This window comes from Trichomycterus rosablanca, chromosome 19 (assembly GCF_030014385.1).
Source record: "Trichomycterus rosablanca isolate fTriRos1 chromosome 19, fTriRos1.hap1, whole genome shotgun sequence".
In the NCBI taxonomy this organism is placed as follows: Eukaryota; Metazoa; Chordata; class Actinopteri; order Siluriformes; family Trichomycteridae; genus Trichomycterus; species Trichomycterus rosablanca.
In genome coordinates, this window is record NC_086006.1 from 9572238 (window position 1) to 9588940 (window position 16703).

General features: G+C 42.6%; 1 protein-coding gene across 1 annotated transcript; it reads left to right on the forward strand.

The window, feature by feature from the left end:
* The first annotated feature begins 1109 nt into the window (after positions 1–1109).
* On the forward strand, positions 1110–14811 carry znf217 (zinc finger protein 217). The gene is made up of 6 exons (XM_063015443.1): positions 1110–2421; positions 5154–5276; positions 7201–7975; positions 9141–9700; positions 11212–11305; positions 13345–14811. The coding sequence occupies exons 1-5, from the start codon at positions 1110–1112 to the stop codon at positions 11295–11297; spliced, it is 2856 nt and encodes a 951-aa protein (XP_062871513.1). The 3' UTR covers positions 11298–11305; positions 13345–14811.
* Positions 14812–16703: the final 1892 nt, after the last annotated feature.

The window sequence follows — 16703 nt, forward strand, 5'->3', positions numbered from 1 at the left end:
TCAAAAAGCAGTTGTTAGATAAGGTACTGGCTCACATTCAGCATACCATTTCATCCCACCGAGGTTCAGTAAGGTAGAGGTCAAGGCTCTGTGCAGGCCACTGGAGTTCCTGCAGACTAGACTCTACAAACCATGTTTTTCTTGACCTTCCTTGTGTCCAAGGTGACAGTCATAGTCATGCTGGAACAGGGGCTTCTGAGCAAGGCCCTTAACCATGGGCTTGTCAGACATTCTAAAAGCTTGAGCGTTAGTATGCTATTGGTTTCCTGTTGTAATTTTGGTGATAGGGTAGTGTAGAGATCAAGGCTCTGTGTAGACCACCGGAGTTCCTCCAGACTTCTTGACCTTCCTTGTGTCCAAGGGGACACTCATGCTGGAACAGGGCCCTCTTACCTTCTATTGGTTAAGGCCCCTAAACCTTGTTTACTCAAGTTGTATTAAGTCATTTTTAATAAAAGCGTCCGCTTAATGCTGCACATGCAAATGTAAAAAAAGAAAGAATTACAGATCCTCCAATGCTTTTAGTTTTCAATCATTTCTTTTATATTCCTTGTGGATTCACCTGAGCTAAAGTAGGAGGAGCTTTTACATACATGTTTTGCATACTTTTGGCACATTATGGCAGAAAATTAATTACCCTTTGAAATATCAGCAATTAGTAAGCTAGTTCTATTGAACCAGTTTTGTTGCTGTTGCTGTAATACTTTGCACTACTTTCATATTACATACATGACATTTTTTTAGTATTATATCTATTCAGGCTGAGTTTGCTGTCTATAAGAAGCCACACCTGACATTCTCTTACTCCTGCTTTCATTTCTTTCATTTCAGGTTCTGCCTGTCAGGACATAATTCCAGTGCATGAATCACTAGATATCTGAAAAGATTTCACATGTAAAAACCTACCGGTGGCAAGTCCTGACTTTGTGTTCATAAGTTCATCATGACTTATAACAGGGGCACACTGAAGGTGTTTGAGGAGTCAGTTTTCTGGAAGTTTGTATGAAAACAGACTGCTAATCTGACCTCCAGAAGTATAGTTTCATGAAAGAGACTCGGAGTCTTAATCCACATTTCTTTCAAGGTGCTGAATTAGGACTGTTGCTGCCATGCCTACCCACCAACTCATTCAATATGTGGAGAGTCCAGAAGGGCTAGGTCATGACATCCTCAACCGAAGCAGTGCCACAATGCCCAGCTCTGGCTCCGGCTCCAGTGTTACACCCCACACCAGCCTGGCGGAGAAGACTGGAATGTCCGTACCGAACGGTCTTCCTCTGGCCTGCATGTTTTGCGAGAAGATCTTCGAGCACGAGGAAGACCTCGGACCACATTTACTCAGCCAGCATCCCACTACTCTGCACGCACCTGCTGTGCTTCGCGTCGAGGCCGAGTTCCTGACCCCAGCTGAAAGGACTCGCACCAAGACGTGCCAAAACGATGTTAACGAAGAGCTGACCTGCGGGGTATGCGGCCAGGTCACGGAAAACGCTGCCGAGCTCGACTCTCACATGCGGAAGCACAAGGACTCCTTCATATACTGCTGTAACTTGTGCGGTCGACGTTTCAAAGAGCCCTGGTTTCTCAAAAACCACATGAGGACCCACGGCAAATCCAGATCCGGCAAGAATCAAGACGTAGAGGCACCCATCACTATTAATGACATCGTACAAGAACGGCCAGCGTCGCCCACATCGACGGCGTACAAGATGTGCATGGTGTGTGGCTTTTTTTTCCTAAATAAAGACGTTCTCGCAGAGCACAGCAAAATGCACAATCGAGAACCGGAACCTGAGGATAACGTGTCTTCGAAAGACCAGCTTGACACTCCTGCCTCTCAGGAAGGCTTCCTTCAGTGCCTCAACTTGCACAGAACATCCCAGAAATCTGAACGGAAGAGCCAGCCCGGCCGCTGGATCGCACAACTCGACCCCTTTAACACCTACCAGGCCTGGCAACTGGCCACCAAGGGCAAAATCGCAGCAGGGCCGAACCTGAGCAAGGAACCCAACCCCGAATCCAATTCAGACAACGAGGAGTCCGCGTCGGACAAAGAGGAGCTGGGGTCCATCTGGGACTCGAGCGGCGGGGAGAAACTGGTGAGAAGGGGCCTGAGGACCGAGATGAAGACTAGACTCAGTGTTGGAGGAACTCCCTGTATCGAGCAGACCAGCTTGAGTCTGCGCAAAGACAAACCCACAGACTGCGAAGAGTGCGGCAAAACGTTCAGGACCTACCATCAGCTGGTTTTGCACTCCAGGATTCATAAGAAAGAGAGGGGTGGAGCGGATAGCCCCACCACACCGGGAGAAGGAAGGACCCCAAGCGTGGGCTCGGCGGAGAGTTTGTCACTAGATCAGGCAGAGGAGGGCTCGGAGGATGGCTTTGAAGAAGGTTTGCCTGGTGAAGAATTTCAGTCAGGTATTTTAACATATTTGCATGTTTCTAACCTTACATCCTTACAAAAAATAATAGTAATAATAATAATAAAATGCCATTTTAATTTGTTAAACTGCTTGAAATGATCATGATCCATCAACGGCTTAGCCTTTGCAAGCAAGGATGGGTCACAGTTCACCACTTTGTGCCCAACTTTATTAGAATTAGAGTTCAAGAGAGGCTTTATTGTCATTTCAGCTATATACAAGTAACGACACAACGTTCCTTCAGGATCAGGGTGCAACACAGTCTTTAAGACGTAATAGTTTCGTTGTTTATGATATAAATGCATTACAGGGTTTCTTATTTAAATTCCAAACTACACATGCAGCTGTGAACACAACTGACGCATGTGCATGGAGATGGGGTAAGAGTGAGCTTACCCCATCATATATCAGCGCTCTTGCAGTGTAAAACTTTCAGTCGAATCAAGCGTCCAATGTTGGGAATGATAAACATTGTCAGTTTTAACCAACAGCATTATTCAAACAATGACTTAATGTTGTTTGTTGGTTAACTGGTTAATCCTTGACATCCCTTTTTATGTGTGTGTGTGCAGTGAATCAGATTGAAACATCTTGTACTCTGGAATGCCTCATTCCAAAACGAAATGTTGACATCAGGGCTAATATTGGGCTGAGCTGAGTCGTTATTGAATCGTATTTAATGTTTATTAATTTGATTCACTGATTATTTTATGCTGTAGTTGTGTGGGAACACAATTCACATTAACACAATGTTTAATTACAGGTGGTCATTTTTCTTCTTTTCTTTTTATTTATTAAGTTCTTTACAATTTCTGCGCAAAATCTTGGTGTGAGATCAGTACCAGTATTGGAGAGTACTTGAAGCTAAGGCTGGGCGATTTTCACGATTAATTCGGTTAATTCGAATGAACGTTTTCACTCGATGTCAGAAATGTGACAATCGCGATTGTTTACATACTTTATATTTTAATTAAAATACCAACATGTCACGAGGCAGAAACTGAGCAGACGCTCGCGGAATATAAATCAAGGAAAGTTTAATATCAAAAGGCAAAAACAGTGTACAAAATCAGCGAAAACTAAAACAGTAAACGGAAGACAAGTGTCATACACGGTAACGGTTAGATTCAGTAATAAGGAGCGCAAACACGATCAGCAAAACGAGACACACGAACAGAAGAGTTTAATTAAGATTCACTGAATCGAACACCGCTGAAATGAATCAAAACTCCGGAGCCGATGAGCGCGATCAGGATTGGCTGACCGGGGACATGTGATAATCACGTGACAGTCCGTGGGAGCATGGGAATTGTAGTCTATATTGTTAGAAGCAGATCTTAGACCTCCATCCACCCCCCAGTCACAAGAGGGCAAAAGTGGTGGAAACAGTAAACAGGCTAGTGTTCCTTTTAAGAAAACTGTAAAGAACTGTTTGTGGTTGTGCACTTTTCTTAATGTAAGGAGGTTCTGCAGCACAGTATTTAAAGTGAGTTGTTTGTGAGTTATTCTTATAAAGGATATAGCTAATTAAGATTTCTATTTTGTTTTAATTATTGTTAATTATTGTTATACAGTTATTGTTATAAAGTTTGAGTTCCTTGAAAGGATAATTATAGGTGGTGCTGTTACTATTTTTGCACTTCTGCAGTCTTTTAAATTAAAATGTAAAAAAAAAGAAATTTTAGTCTTTTTTCAATTGCATTATACAAGAACAAAAAAAATCAAAATCGTAATCGAGAATCGGTAATAATTTAAAAATAATCGAGATTTTTTTTTTTGTGGCAAAATCGCCCAGCCCTTCTTGAAGCCCGGATTGGAACTGGCAAAAAAAAAATAGCACTGGTGCGTCTTAAATGGGATTGTTCAACCCTGTTCTGAGAACACGATTAAAGTGAATGACCACCTGGGGCGATGGTCAAAGGCAGTTGTAGCCTAGTGGTTAAGGTACTGGACTAGTAATCAAAAGATCGCTGGTTCAAGCCCCACCACTGCCAGGTTGCCACTGTCAAGCTCTAAAGCTAGGCCTTTAACCCTCAATTGCAGAGACTGCAAATATACTGTCAAACTACTGTAAGTCGCTCTGGATAAAGGCGTCTTTAATGCTAAATGCAGAAAAATGTAAATAGTTCAACATGTTTAGGTGGTTTGGTCTCACCAGTTCGGATCTCAGCAGCACCACCAACGTGGCTGGATATCCAACAGACACGAATGGACGTGTGATATGCGTTCCTTGGGACTGGTCTGGGAGCCATGCAGCAGAGCATGTTTCTCAGTACACAATGACATTGGAAGGGATGCGTATATGGGTATATGGTCTCTGACTATCCATGGCCAGAGCCAAGGATGAGGAAATTTAAAACCACCTGTTATTAAACAAATATTAATAATTGACTAAAATACAAAAAATATATATTAATCTTTGTGTCACGCTAATGATCATCTCTGGATGGACTCGCATAGAACGTTAGATTACTGTTAAACAAAGTGTTAATGGCTGTTGTAACTCTGTACCTAAACAGATCTTTTACACTGTTGGTTACTGCCAAAAAATCTCAACGGCTCCCTCTTATGGTTACCAAAGATATGATGTTCTTTATTGCAGTACATCTGATCTGCTGCTCTTTATACATGATATGCTTTAATCTTCATAACAGTTGTGTATGTTGTGAATCAAGTGTCAGTTTGATCTTTTGAGTCATTTCTTTTTCCATGTATTCATGATTGCAGATAAAATTGAAGAGCGCTCTGAGAAAATGAAACTGAAAATCCTCACGCCGAGGAAGTGCTGCTACTGTGGCAAGACTTTCCGATCCAACTATTACCTCAATATTCATCTCAGGACACATACAGGTACTGAATTCAAGCAGTTTTGATTTATATTGTTTAATGGTGGCCAAAAAGTAGAATCAAATGTGCAATGTAATAAGACTATAAAGTAAATAAATAAAAATAATAAAACATATCTTAGCTAGCGGGGGTATCACAGGTTGATAGGGCTGCAGTGATTCTGTTCTTCGATAAATATTAATATTATTGCACAGACAATTTATTGGCTATTTACACTGAGCAGCGCTAACTAACTACCCTGCTTTCACCGGACCACTACAGAGTAGGTATTGTGGATCATGGATCGTTCTCAGCACTGCAGTGACACTGGCAGCGCTGCTGGAGTTTTTAAATACCATGTCCACTCACTGTCCACTCTATTAGACACTCCTACCTAGTTGGTCCACCTTGTAGATGTAAAGTCAGAGACGATCGCTCATCTATTGCTGCTGTTTGAGTTGGTCATCTTGTAGACCTTCATCAGTGGTCACTGGACGCTGCCCATGGAGCGCTGTTGGCTGGATATTTTTGGTTGGTGGACTATTCTCAGCCCAGCAGTGACGGTGAGGTGTTTAAAAACTCCAGCAGCGCTGCTGTGTCTGATCCACTCATACCAGCACAACACACACTAACACACCACCACCATGTCAGTGTCACTGCAGTGCTGAAAATGATCCATCACCCAAATAATACCTGCTCTGTAGTGGTCCTAAGAGAGTCCTGACCATTGAAGAACTATAAAGTGCTTTTATATGGTAAGTATTAAGCGTGGAGTGTAGAAGCAAGGAGGTGGTTTTAATGTTATGGCTGATCAGTGTATATGGACTTATGGATATTTATATGGACTGCTGATAATACATTTTAATCTACAGGAAGCCTTCGTAAAGCTTGATAGCACTGGTACTGATAATCTAATAATGAAACAAAGCCTAATCAGGTTTAATCAGACATGTATTCAACTCCTGGCTTTTGTCTTCCACAGCACAATCATTTACACTTCATCAATTATTAGTGAAATGGTTTTTGGGGTCAGGTAGGGATGAAAATTCTGCCAATTTCTTTAAACTAGTTAGCCAATACCCGACAAGCTCATAGCGTCCCATTAAAATCAAAAACATCTGTTTCATATTCACATTATTTAATAAAAAAGTGTATGGAGAGCCAGACAGTGTCTCTGTGTATGGAGAGCCATGCTAAGCTCCATGTGACCCTCCCCAACCCTATATAGATTAATTCATGATTTTGATGATCATTTTTGTCTAATAAACTACATTTCATTTGACACTAGACTTAATACTTTCCTTTACCCATTATTAATCACTGTAGCTTTTACACAGCCCACGTGCACCTACACACGCCAAGAGCAATTTTTATTTCATAGGTCTGTTGTTGTCATTTGACCAGCCATCAGAAGCCACAGTTGCACCAGCGACGAGGAACCCATTCAACCTTTCTCCCCACTCAGACACTGCCAGTCGTATCTTTAGCACAAATGAGATTAAAACTTCGAGGGAGGAAGCCTAGCGCTTAGTGTACATTTTTAACACCCCCACTCTCAAAAATTATTTTGAGAATTTGGGACAGTGGTAGCCTAATTGGTAGAGCTTTGGGATATCATTGGTAACCTAGTCAGTTCAAATCCAGCCTCTGCTATGCAGCCGCTGTTGGGCCCTTAACCCTGTGTGCTCCAGGGCCGACGTACAATGGCTGACTCTGCGCTTTGACCCCAGCTTCCAAACAAGTATAAATATGTATATATGACAAATAAATGAAAAATTAATCCTCTTTTTAAATCTAGACAGAAAATACATGTGTTGCCTTTAAAGGTCTTATACCAGCAGTACTCATTGTAAATCACTAGTGTCACAAAGCTGCTTTACTCCTGGCCATGTGTGCTGAGTAGCTTTATTATAAACGCTCACTTTTTATCCCCGTTGTCTTTCTTCAGGGGAAAAACCTTACAAATGTGAGTACTGTGATTACGCAGCTGCACAGAAAACCTCTCTGCGGTACCACCTGGACCGACGTCACAAAGACAAGCCTTACTCCGAGATCGCCAACATTCCTGCATCGTCCGCACCCAACGCTAACGGCTCCAAGGGCCGAGAGTCACCTTCGAATACGGACGACAAGTCGGCCTTAAAACCATCTAAACCATCTCCTGCTCCTAACGCTCCGGCTGCCTACATCAAGCATGAAGCAGTTCCCATTCAGCCTGCTATTTCCATCCCCGTACCTGTCATCCGCGTCAAAGAAGAGTTCGTCAGCGTGAACGCCATATCTCTGAATACTCCCCCTAACCAGCCTCACGTGAATGCTACGCTCCAAATAAACCCAAAACCCGACTGGAAAGAAGCTGCCGAGGCACCCTTAGATCTATCCCTGAAAGACTCTGTGTCCATGTCCGCTACCTCAGTGCCTAGAAGCATGCTACTGACCAACTCCTGTACTTCCTGTTCATATGAGACCTTCTATCCTGAACTTCTGCTCATGCACAGGAAACTTTTACATAAGGAGAAGACGGACGCCAAGAAGTACTCCTACAGGCCGCCAGTCAAGCTGAAGCGCTACACCGGGTGCCCTCCGGCTCTCGAAGGAAAAGACGTGGCTCCTTTGGCTACCATCAATCAGAAATGTAATCGCCGCACCAAATCCCCACAGCCCCAACCTGGAAAATCCACAGAGAAGATGCAGACGCCCAAACCTCCTCAGGTCACAAACAGGTAATTGAATGTTGGAATGATTGATTTGGTAGATACTATACCATCTCAGTGGGGGCAATATTTTGATATCTGGTGAAGGAATTAGACTAGTAATCAGAAGGTCGCTGGTTTGAGCCCTACATCAACCGAGTTGCAACTGTTAGGCACTTGAGCAGAACCCTTAACCCTCAATTTCACTCACCGTCGCCTCACAACAAGAAGGTTTTTGTTTGTTTATTAGGATTTTAACGTCATGTTTTACACTTTGGTTACATTCATGACAGGAACGGTATCTCCAGTTCATCTCACTTGCACGTCTTTGGACTGTGGGAGGGAACCGGAGCACCCGGAGGAAACTCACGCAGACACGGCGAGAACATGCAAACTCCGCACAGAAGGGACCCGGATCGCCCCATCTGGGGATCGAACCCAGGACCTCAACAAGGTCCCGAGTTTAATTCCGAGGTGGAGTGGTCTGGGTCCTTTCTGTGTCTCCCAATGTCTGCATGGGTTTCCTCTGGGAGATCCAGTTTCCTACCACAGTCCAAAGACTGAACTGATGAATCATGTGGAATGTGTGGTTCTATTCATGTAGGTAGTTAGTGTTAAAACATAGTTATAAAACGGATAGTTCCGGTCCTAAAATCTGATTGGCTGAGCCGCGTTCGAAGCCGTTGTAAAATCCCCGATAAACGCACACCTAGGGCCACCTCACATCATTCCATATTAATACGCCACTGAATAGAAAAAATTAATGTTATTTTCGCCCTCATGTTGCCTAGCAACACTGTTAATCGAACTATTTTGCTAACTCGAGACCGTGCATTACTGTTATGATTTTAGCACGGGGAAAGAAGTTTTAGGCACTCCGCTTCGCGTCGTGCCCAAAAACGTCATCCCCGTGCTAAAATCACAGTAATGCACGGCCTCTCGTGGCTTATTGCTTTATTAAAATCCTAATAAATAAAAACAAATAAAATGAATTAAATTCCATGTTTTTGTTGTTTTAATAAGTTTAACACTATTAAATAAATAAAATTAACACATCCTCTACAAAAAACAAACTGCACTTACTTTTACTTGCTAAATTTAGCGATCTACTTTTTATTATTATTATAATACAGCACAAAAATGTAATGCATTATCATCAGTGTATTCACATAATCTGTGACTTTTATTTTGACAGGACTCCATTGGGAATCGGTACGAAGAAAGCGGAGTTAACAAAGACATCTCCCGCAAAAGAATCCTGGAGAGAAAAGCAGAACGTGACCCAGAGGATCAGAGCTTCTGAAACGGTCCTAGGCATCCAACCCAGATTTCCAGATTCAGTCATAGAATCCAGCAGGAAATTCAACATTCCCGTCATCTCTCAAAAACCCAACCTGGTTAAAAACGGTGTCGCCTGGCCCTCGGAAACGACCAGGCTGTGCCTCTCCGACCGATTCAGGAACCTTTCACAGGCGGACATTCACAACGGCGAGCCTTCCAGCAAGAGGTCGAAAAACTCGGAACCGGTGCAGGTGGCGGGAAGGATCGGCGAGCTGTCCCTGGGCAGGAACGTTAAGAACTTCCTGCCCGTGGCTCCTGGCCGTGTGCCGCCCACAGCATCTGGGAGCAGCATGGAGGCAGACTGGAATGTCATCAACCTGCTGCGCACCTACACTCCTAACGAGCTGACGTCACTTTATCAACCTGTCATGCCGGCCTCCGGCCATGCCGTGGCTGGAAACGCACCCAGTGCTGGTAAGTTCTGACTTGTACTGAATTGTGCAATGTTTTCTGTTTTATTGCTGTCGAAACTGCTTACTATGAAGTCTCCTTGTGACATGTGCAAAAGGTGGCTTGGCATTGTTTCACAAAAACAAGCAAGGACATCCCTGAAAAAGATGCCATTTAAATGGTATTTACCACCATGTACAAAGTAAGGTCCACATAAACATTGGGGTTTCTTTACACCAAAATCATCAAACATATCGGATACCGGGTGTATAAGTAGTGAAAAACATTTTCTACCCCATTCCTGTGTAATATAAGCTATATATATTTCTCATTATGCCCCACACACTTTCAAAGCGAGACTGGTCCGGACTGCAGGAAGGCCAGTCTAGCATCTGCAACCACTTGCAATAAAGTCACCTTCTAACACATGTACAAGGTAGCTTGGCATTGTTTTCACAGAAACAAGCAAGGATGTCCCTGAAAAAGATGCAATTTAAATAGTATATACCACCATGTACAAAGCAAGGTCCACATAAACAGCCCTGACCCGTCGAGGCATGGAGCCTGACACCTTTCTATCAGAACCAGCATCAACTTCTTCAACAATTTGAGCTACAGGAGCTCGTCTGTTGAATCAGACCACACGGGCCAGGCTTCGCTCCCCACGTGCATCAAAGAGCCTTGGCCGCCCATGACCCTGTCGCTAGTTTACCACTGTTCCTTCCTTGGACCACTTTTGATAGATACTGACCACAGCAGACCGAGAACACCACACAAGAGCTGCAGTTTTGGAGATGCTCTGACCCAGTCGTCTAGCCATGACATCCTTACGCTGCCCATCTTTACAGCTTCTAACACATCGACTTTGAGGATAAAATGTTCACTTGCTGCTTTATATATCCCACCCACTAACAGGTGCAGTGATGAAGAGATAATCAGTGTTATTCACTTCACCTGTCAGTGGTCACAATGTTATGCCTGGTTGGTGTATATCATTTGTATACACCACAAGTATGTTTAGTCTAGTCATAGCAAGCGACAGCAAGTCATAAGCCACAGCACAACATAACTTAATGTTCAGTCTAATGTACTGTATACTGAGCGTGTTAAACATCAGAACAGACCTGAGTTTGGATATCATTGTACCTGGCATGACGTGCATGTGTGTGGGCTTTTTATAAGCTTGCAAAATGTTCCAGCTGTGCACCCTCATACTCAGCATGCATCTGTGCTGTGTTGTGGTTTGTTGCCTATAAATTAACAATGTGTGTTCTTGGTTTTCTACACCTTTTAAACTGAACGGTCTCATGAGGATCTCAGCATCTGTATCGATCAGAGACTGTTTACTCTTCCCACGTGCACTATTAATTATACTTGACCTCTGCACATTTCTAACAAATAGGCTAAGTTTATAAAGTTAGTTTTATTGACCTTTGCTGGGGGTGTGACCACGTAACTTGATCGTGTCTTTTATAAAGATCTGTGTCTTCCTGGCGTTAATGGTTTTCTGTTATGTGCTTGTTCTTCTTTTTTAGGGAACAGGGCACTGCTTTTTCCACATTACGCCAACAGCATCATCCAAAGGAGAAGCCACCCCAACCCTCCTGATGCCACCTCGTAGAACACATGGTAATTCATCACTAGAATGGTTTTTGAATGGTTTGGGAACTGAGGACACTAATTGTTGCACTTTTTTGCATTATTGTCTATTGTTGCGTGATACAACACATCAGCTGCTCTAATTCTCCTCTTCATGATGCACCATACATGTTCAATAGTAGAGAGATCTGGACTGCAGGCAGGCCAGTCAAGCACATGCATTCTGTGTATATAAAGCCACCAGTTGTAGTACACAGCATTGAATCTTTCTGAAATCTTAATATATGCCCACGCACATGCAAGTCACCCATGCTGTCCCACATTATATCGCTGCAGTCTATTACACTACTATTATACTGTTGCGAACCCAAATCTCAGCGGCGATATCGACTAGCCAGGCATCTAAACAGACCTGACTGACTGTGTGTGGAGCGGGTTTTGGCCGAAGCCCTGCAATGAATAGGGACCCAGTGTTTCTTAGTGGAATCAGACCCACAAAAACAAACAGACTCTTTCAGACCAGTTGAGTTTTTTTCCATTGTTCTGATGTCCAGTTTCAATGTCTGTATGCCCATTGTAGGTGCTTTGTATGGTGGGCACTATGTGGCCTTATATAGCGTTTGGATGGTGGGCACTATGTGGTGTTTAAGGGTGTTGGGAAGTGGCCGCCATCCAAATGCCATATAGGGCTACAAAGTGGCCACCATAAAAACGCCCTTAAATGCCACATAATTCCCACATCCAGATGCCCTTAAACGCTAAACAGTGCCCATCATCCAAACACCCTTAAATGCCACATATTGCCCAACATCCAATGCCCTTAAATGCCACATATTGCCCAACATCCAACGCCCTTAAATGCCACATAGTGCCCATCATCCAAACACCCTTAAATGCCACATATTGCCCAACATCCAAACACCCTTAAATGCCACATATTGCCCAACATCCAAACACCCTTAAATGCCACATATTGCCCAACATCCAAACACCCTTAAATGCCACATATTGCCCAACATCCAAACACCCTTAAATGCCACATATTGCCCAACATCCAAACACCCTTAAATGCCACAAAGTGCCCACCATCCAAACGCCATTTAAGGCCACATAGTGCCCACCATCCAAGCACCCCTAAACACCACATAGTGCCTACCATCCAAACATCATATAGGGCCACAAAGTGCCCACCATCCAAACGCCATATAAGGCCACATAGTGCCCATTATCCAAACATCATATGGGGACACAAAATGCCCACCATCCAAACGCCTTTAAATGCCACATAGTGCCCATCATCCAAACACACTTAAACGCCACATAGTGCCTACCATCCAAACTCTCCTTAATGCCACATAGTACCCACCATCCAAACACCCTTAAACGCCACATAGTGCACACTGTTAAAACACCCTTAAACCGCACATAGTGCCCATCATTCAAACATCATATAGGGCCACAAAGTGCCCACCATCAAAACACCCTTAAACACCACATAGTGCCTATTATCCAAACATCATATGGGGCCACAAAGTGCCCACCATCCAAACGCCCTTAAACGCCACATAGTGCCCATCATCCAAACACCATATAAGGCCACAATGTGGTGTTTAAGGGCATTTGGATGGTGGGTACTATGTGGCCTTATATGGTATTTGGATGGTGAGTACTATATGGCCTTATATGATGTTTGGATGGTGGGTACTATGTGGCCTTATGATGTTTGGATGGTGGGCACTATATGGCCTTGTGTGGTGTTTGGATGGTGGGCACTATGTGACACAAAAGGGGTTGATGCACCACTGTATCTTATGACTGATCATCTCATCATCATCAGTATTAAAATCTACTATTTGGGCCTCAGTAGCCCTTCTGTTAGTCCATTCTAGACCCCATAGCCTTTGGTTTTGGTTGTCCCATGGTGTGTTTTTGCATTGAGCACAGTGATTCTGCAGAAATCTGACCCATCGTGACCCTGTCCATGAAATATGTTTAAATGAAACTTAACACAGTGGAAACAAGTGTTAGTGAAACGAGTGCTAACACTTTATATAACATTTGTTTTTCAGGCTTGAAGAATTTGAACAAAACCCAACAATGGATACTATGACCGGAATAAAAGGTTTAAGTTAGCGTCTCTGACGCTCGTCCGCTCCAGACACTACTCCTAAAGTGAGGGACACGCTATAAAGCCGGGACATTAAGCGAGCACGAGGAACGATTTGTTCTTGAACAGTGTTTTCAAACCGTCATTAAATTCGACAGTGTACAGAAATCAGCATTGGTATTGCACTTAACACGAAACACAACATATCCTGCACTCCTGCTTCCTCCAAATAGTTCTCGGGAATCGGCCAGTTTCAAAATCGAACGCTTTGGGGAAGACGTCGCAAAAGTGCCTGTTCTACTTACTCGCTGTTCTGAACCGAAAAGTAGATCACTTGAGAGATCGTTCGAAAGCGAGACGTTTCTATTAAGGTCTACTTTACACCCTGCAGCAGCTTGTGGTTTTGTTCCATTTGTGCAAGTAAAAGCTGCTGAGGTTTTTTTTGTCTCAAAACTGAGACACTTAGAACAATAGTCATGTACTGTGTACTTTGATTTTTTTTTTGTATGGAGACGAATGCAGCCGCTGTAAAAAACCAAACCTTTCACTGTGACTAAACTAGACTTGCAAGCTTCACTTCAAACGGACTACAAAGCTGTGATCTAACTCAAGAGGGCTCCTATTGGTTCAATGTTACATTTTTACAGTCAAGCCAAGGATGTGTATTTATTTCTTGCTTTGTCGTGGCATTCTCAGATTCTATTCAGGGTTGACCACCTAAAGACCCACTTGTATGGTCTGCTTTCAAAAACTATCTTTGCTACCTTCCTTAAGGCTGCCTAAGCACCAGTGTTAACTTATTTGCTTGTACTCCTTCCTGATAACTTGAATTATCATTTGTTTGATTTTTTTTTGCCTTAGTGTGGCAGGTGTTTTGTGTAAGCAGTTAGCCTGAGAGAATGAACTCTTAACGTACGTCCAACTGCTGGAGTGGCTTGCAGAGTTATAATGGCGCGTCTGTCGCCTCTCAGTATTGAATCCTTTCATCTTTTAACGTTCATTCAGCTGAACTAAAATGATCCATCACTGAGGTGTCATCTGTAAATATTTGTGGGTTTCCCCCCTCTTTTGGTTCTTTGTGTTATGTTGTATTTTCTCTTTTTTTGCACTTTGACTGTTTTTGTAAGACCATTAGAGCAGTCGTGCTCTCTTCCAGTTATAGAAACTAGAAACGACATGCGATGAGGTGCAAAACGCAGAGCATGGACTGCACAGAATTTCTGAAGAACCACAGAAATGCAAGAACTGTGATAATTATTCGTCCCTTTTGTTCAGTACGTACATTCTGGTGTTTGGTTGTATACTTTGTAACCATGCTCATTAGGTCAAGTGTATTTCAGACTGTTCTGTTGCAGAATAAAGATGGTGTGTGTTAGAGGACATTTTCTAATTTGTCTGATTAAAAAATGCACTGGATTGCATTGTCTATTGGTTGTAAACTATATTATACTTCTATTAAATAATAATAAAACATAATAATTGCATTAAATGACATTTTTTAAATGTTTATGTTAAGAAAAATGCCGTAATCACAATGTACACAGTAACACTATTATCTCTTCATCACAGCACCTGTTAGTGGGTAGGCAGCAAGTGAACATTTTATCCTCAAAGTTGATGTGTTAGAGTCTGGGTCAGAGCATCTCCAAAACTGCACCTCCTGTGGGGTGTTCCCGGTCTGCAGTGGTCAGTATCTATCAAAAGTGGGCCAAGGAAGGAACAGTGGTAAACCGGCGACAGGGTCATGGGCGGCCAAGGCTCATTGATGCACATGGCGAGCAAAGGCTGTGTTCTGATCCAACAGACGAGCTACTGTAGCTCAGATTGCTGAAGAAGTTAATGCTGGTTCTGATAGAAAGGAGGCAGAATACACAGTGCATCGCAGTCAGGGTGCCCATGCTGACCCCTGTCCACCGCCAAAAGCGCCAACAATGGACATGTGAGCATCGGAGATCCTGGGTTTGATTCTTAGGTGGAGCGGTCCAGGGCCTTTTTATGTGGAGTTTGCATGTTGGGAGCTCCGGTTTTCTTCCACGGTTCGAAGACATGCAGTCAGGTTAAATGGGAATACTAATTTGCTCTAGGTCTCTTTCTGTGTGTGTGTGTGTGTGTGTGTGTGTTTGACCTGTGATGGACTGGCGACCTGTCCAGGGTGGCTCCTGAATTTCGCCAGGCGAATTGGACATTCTCAGCACTGCAATGACATGGTAATGCTGGGAAGAGAATCATATTCCAACCAGAATTAGTGTGTTAGTGTTTATTACCTGTGTGCATATAAAGAAAAAGCTATAGTCTCTGTGTGCCTACAATGAGTGTGGACATTGTATGTGTTTCTAATAAAGAGGCCGGTAAAGTTCAAACATTATTTAATAATCCCAACAATACTACTGCACCTGATATACCAGGACAACACACACTACCATATAATTACTATGTTAACATCATGGCAGACATCATCTGGTCATCCAAACATCTGGTCAGTGGGTGTCCTAAGGGGGTCCCTTTTAAATGATAAATAGGGTACAGGGGGCTGACAAGGCGTACAGAGCAACAGATGGGCCGCAGTCAAATGAACTGTATGACCAAGGTTCATATACAGTATATGGTGGATGTACTGTAGCTTATTACAAAGTGAGTACCACATAGGTGTACCTGGTCCACTAGAGGGTGGTAAAAGCCAGCTTTGGAGATTTGATTTTCTGCACATGTACTAAATTTTACACAGCTGCATGAACCTAGATATAAATTAGTAGTGTTTTAAATTATCTGATTATATGATCAAGAGCTCAGCAGAGAATATGGGCACGTAGTTCAGTAATAAATAAACAAGCAATTTTTCCTGGAATGTGAATGTCCATTAGGGACGTGATAAAACACTTTTTCTTGTACTCATTTTGGAATCCTTACTCTGATCAACCCTCAACCCCCAATTTAGGGTATTATATGCAACATTTTAAGTTGTGTACATATATCTTTTTAAGCAGGCATTTGTAATGTGTAACATGTAATGTTGAATGAATTATTTATTTATTTTTATTTATTATTATTATTATTATTATTTTTATTATTATTATTATTGTTTAATTTATTTTATGTTGTGTTTTATTATGTAGATGAGTATGTATATTTTGTCATGCAATGTTTTTGTAAAGCACTTTGTGATTCTTATCTGTAAAAAGTGCTATATAAATAAATTTTATTTATTTATTTATCTGCATGTTTTATTTACTTATACAAAGAGGGATGTGGCTCCTGCATGTCATATGAGGTGCATTTTGAAATACCAACAACACCTCACAGCTCGAAGGTCCTGGGTTTGAT

What these genes read in the sequence shown, in the direction of transcription:
- znf217 (XM_063015443.1), top strand. Translation starts at nt 1,110, where the DNA reads ATGCCTACCCACCAACTCATTCAATATGTGGAGAGTCCAGAAGGGCTA. An exon ending in TGGTGAAGAATTTCAGTCAG is followed by an intron (nt 2,422 to 5,153) that starts GTATTTTAACAT and finishes TCATGATTGCAG; the next exon opens with ATAAAATTGAAGAGCGCTCT. An exon ending in TCATCTCAGGACACATACAG is followed by an intron (nt 5,277 to 7,200) that starts GTACTGAATTCA and finishes GTCTTTCTTCAG; the next exon opens with GGGAAAAACCTTACAAATGT.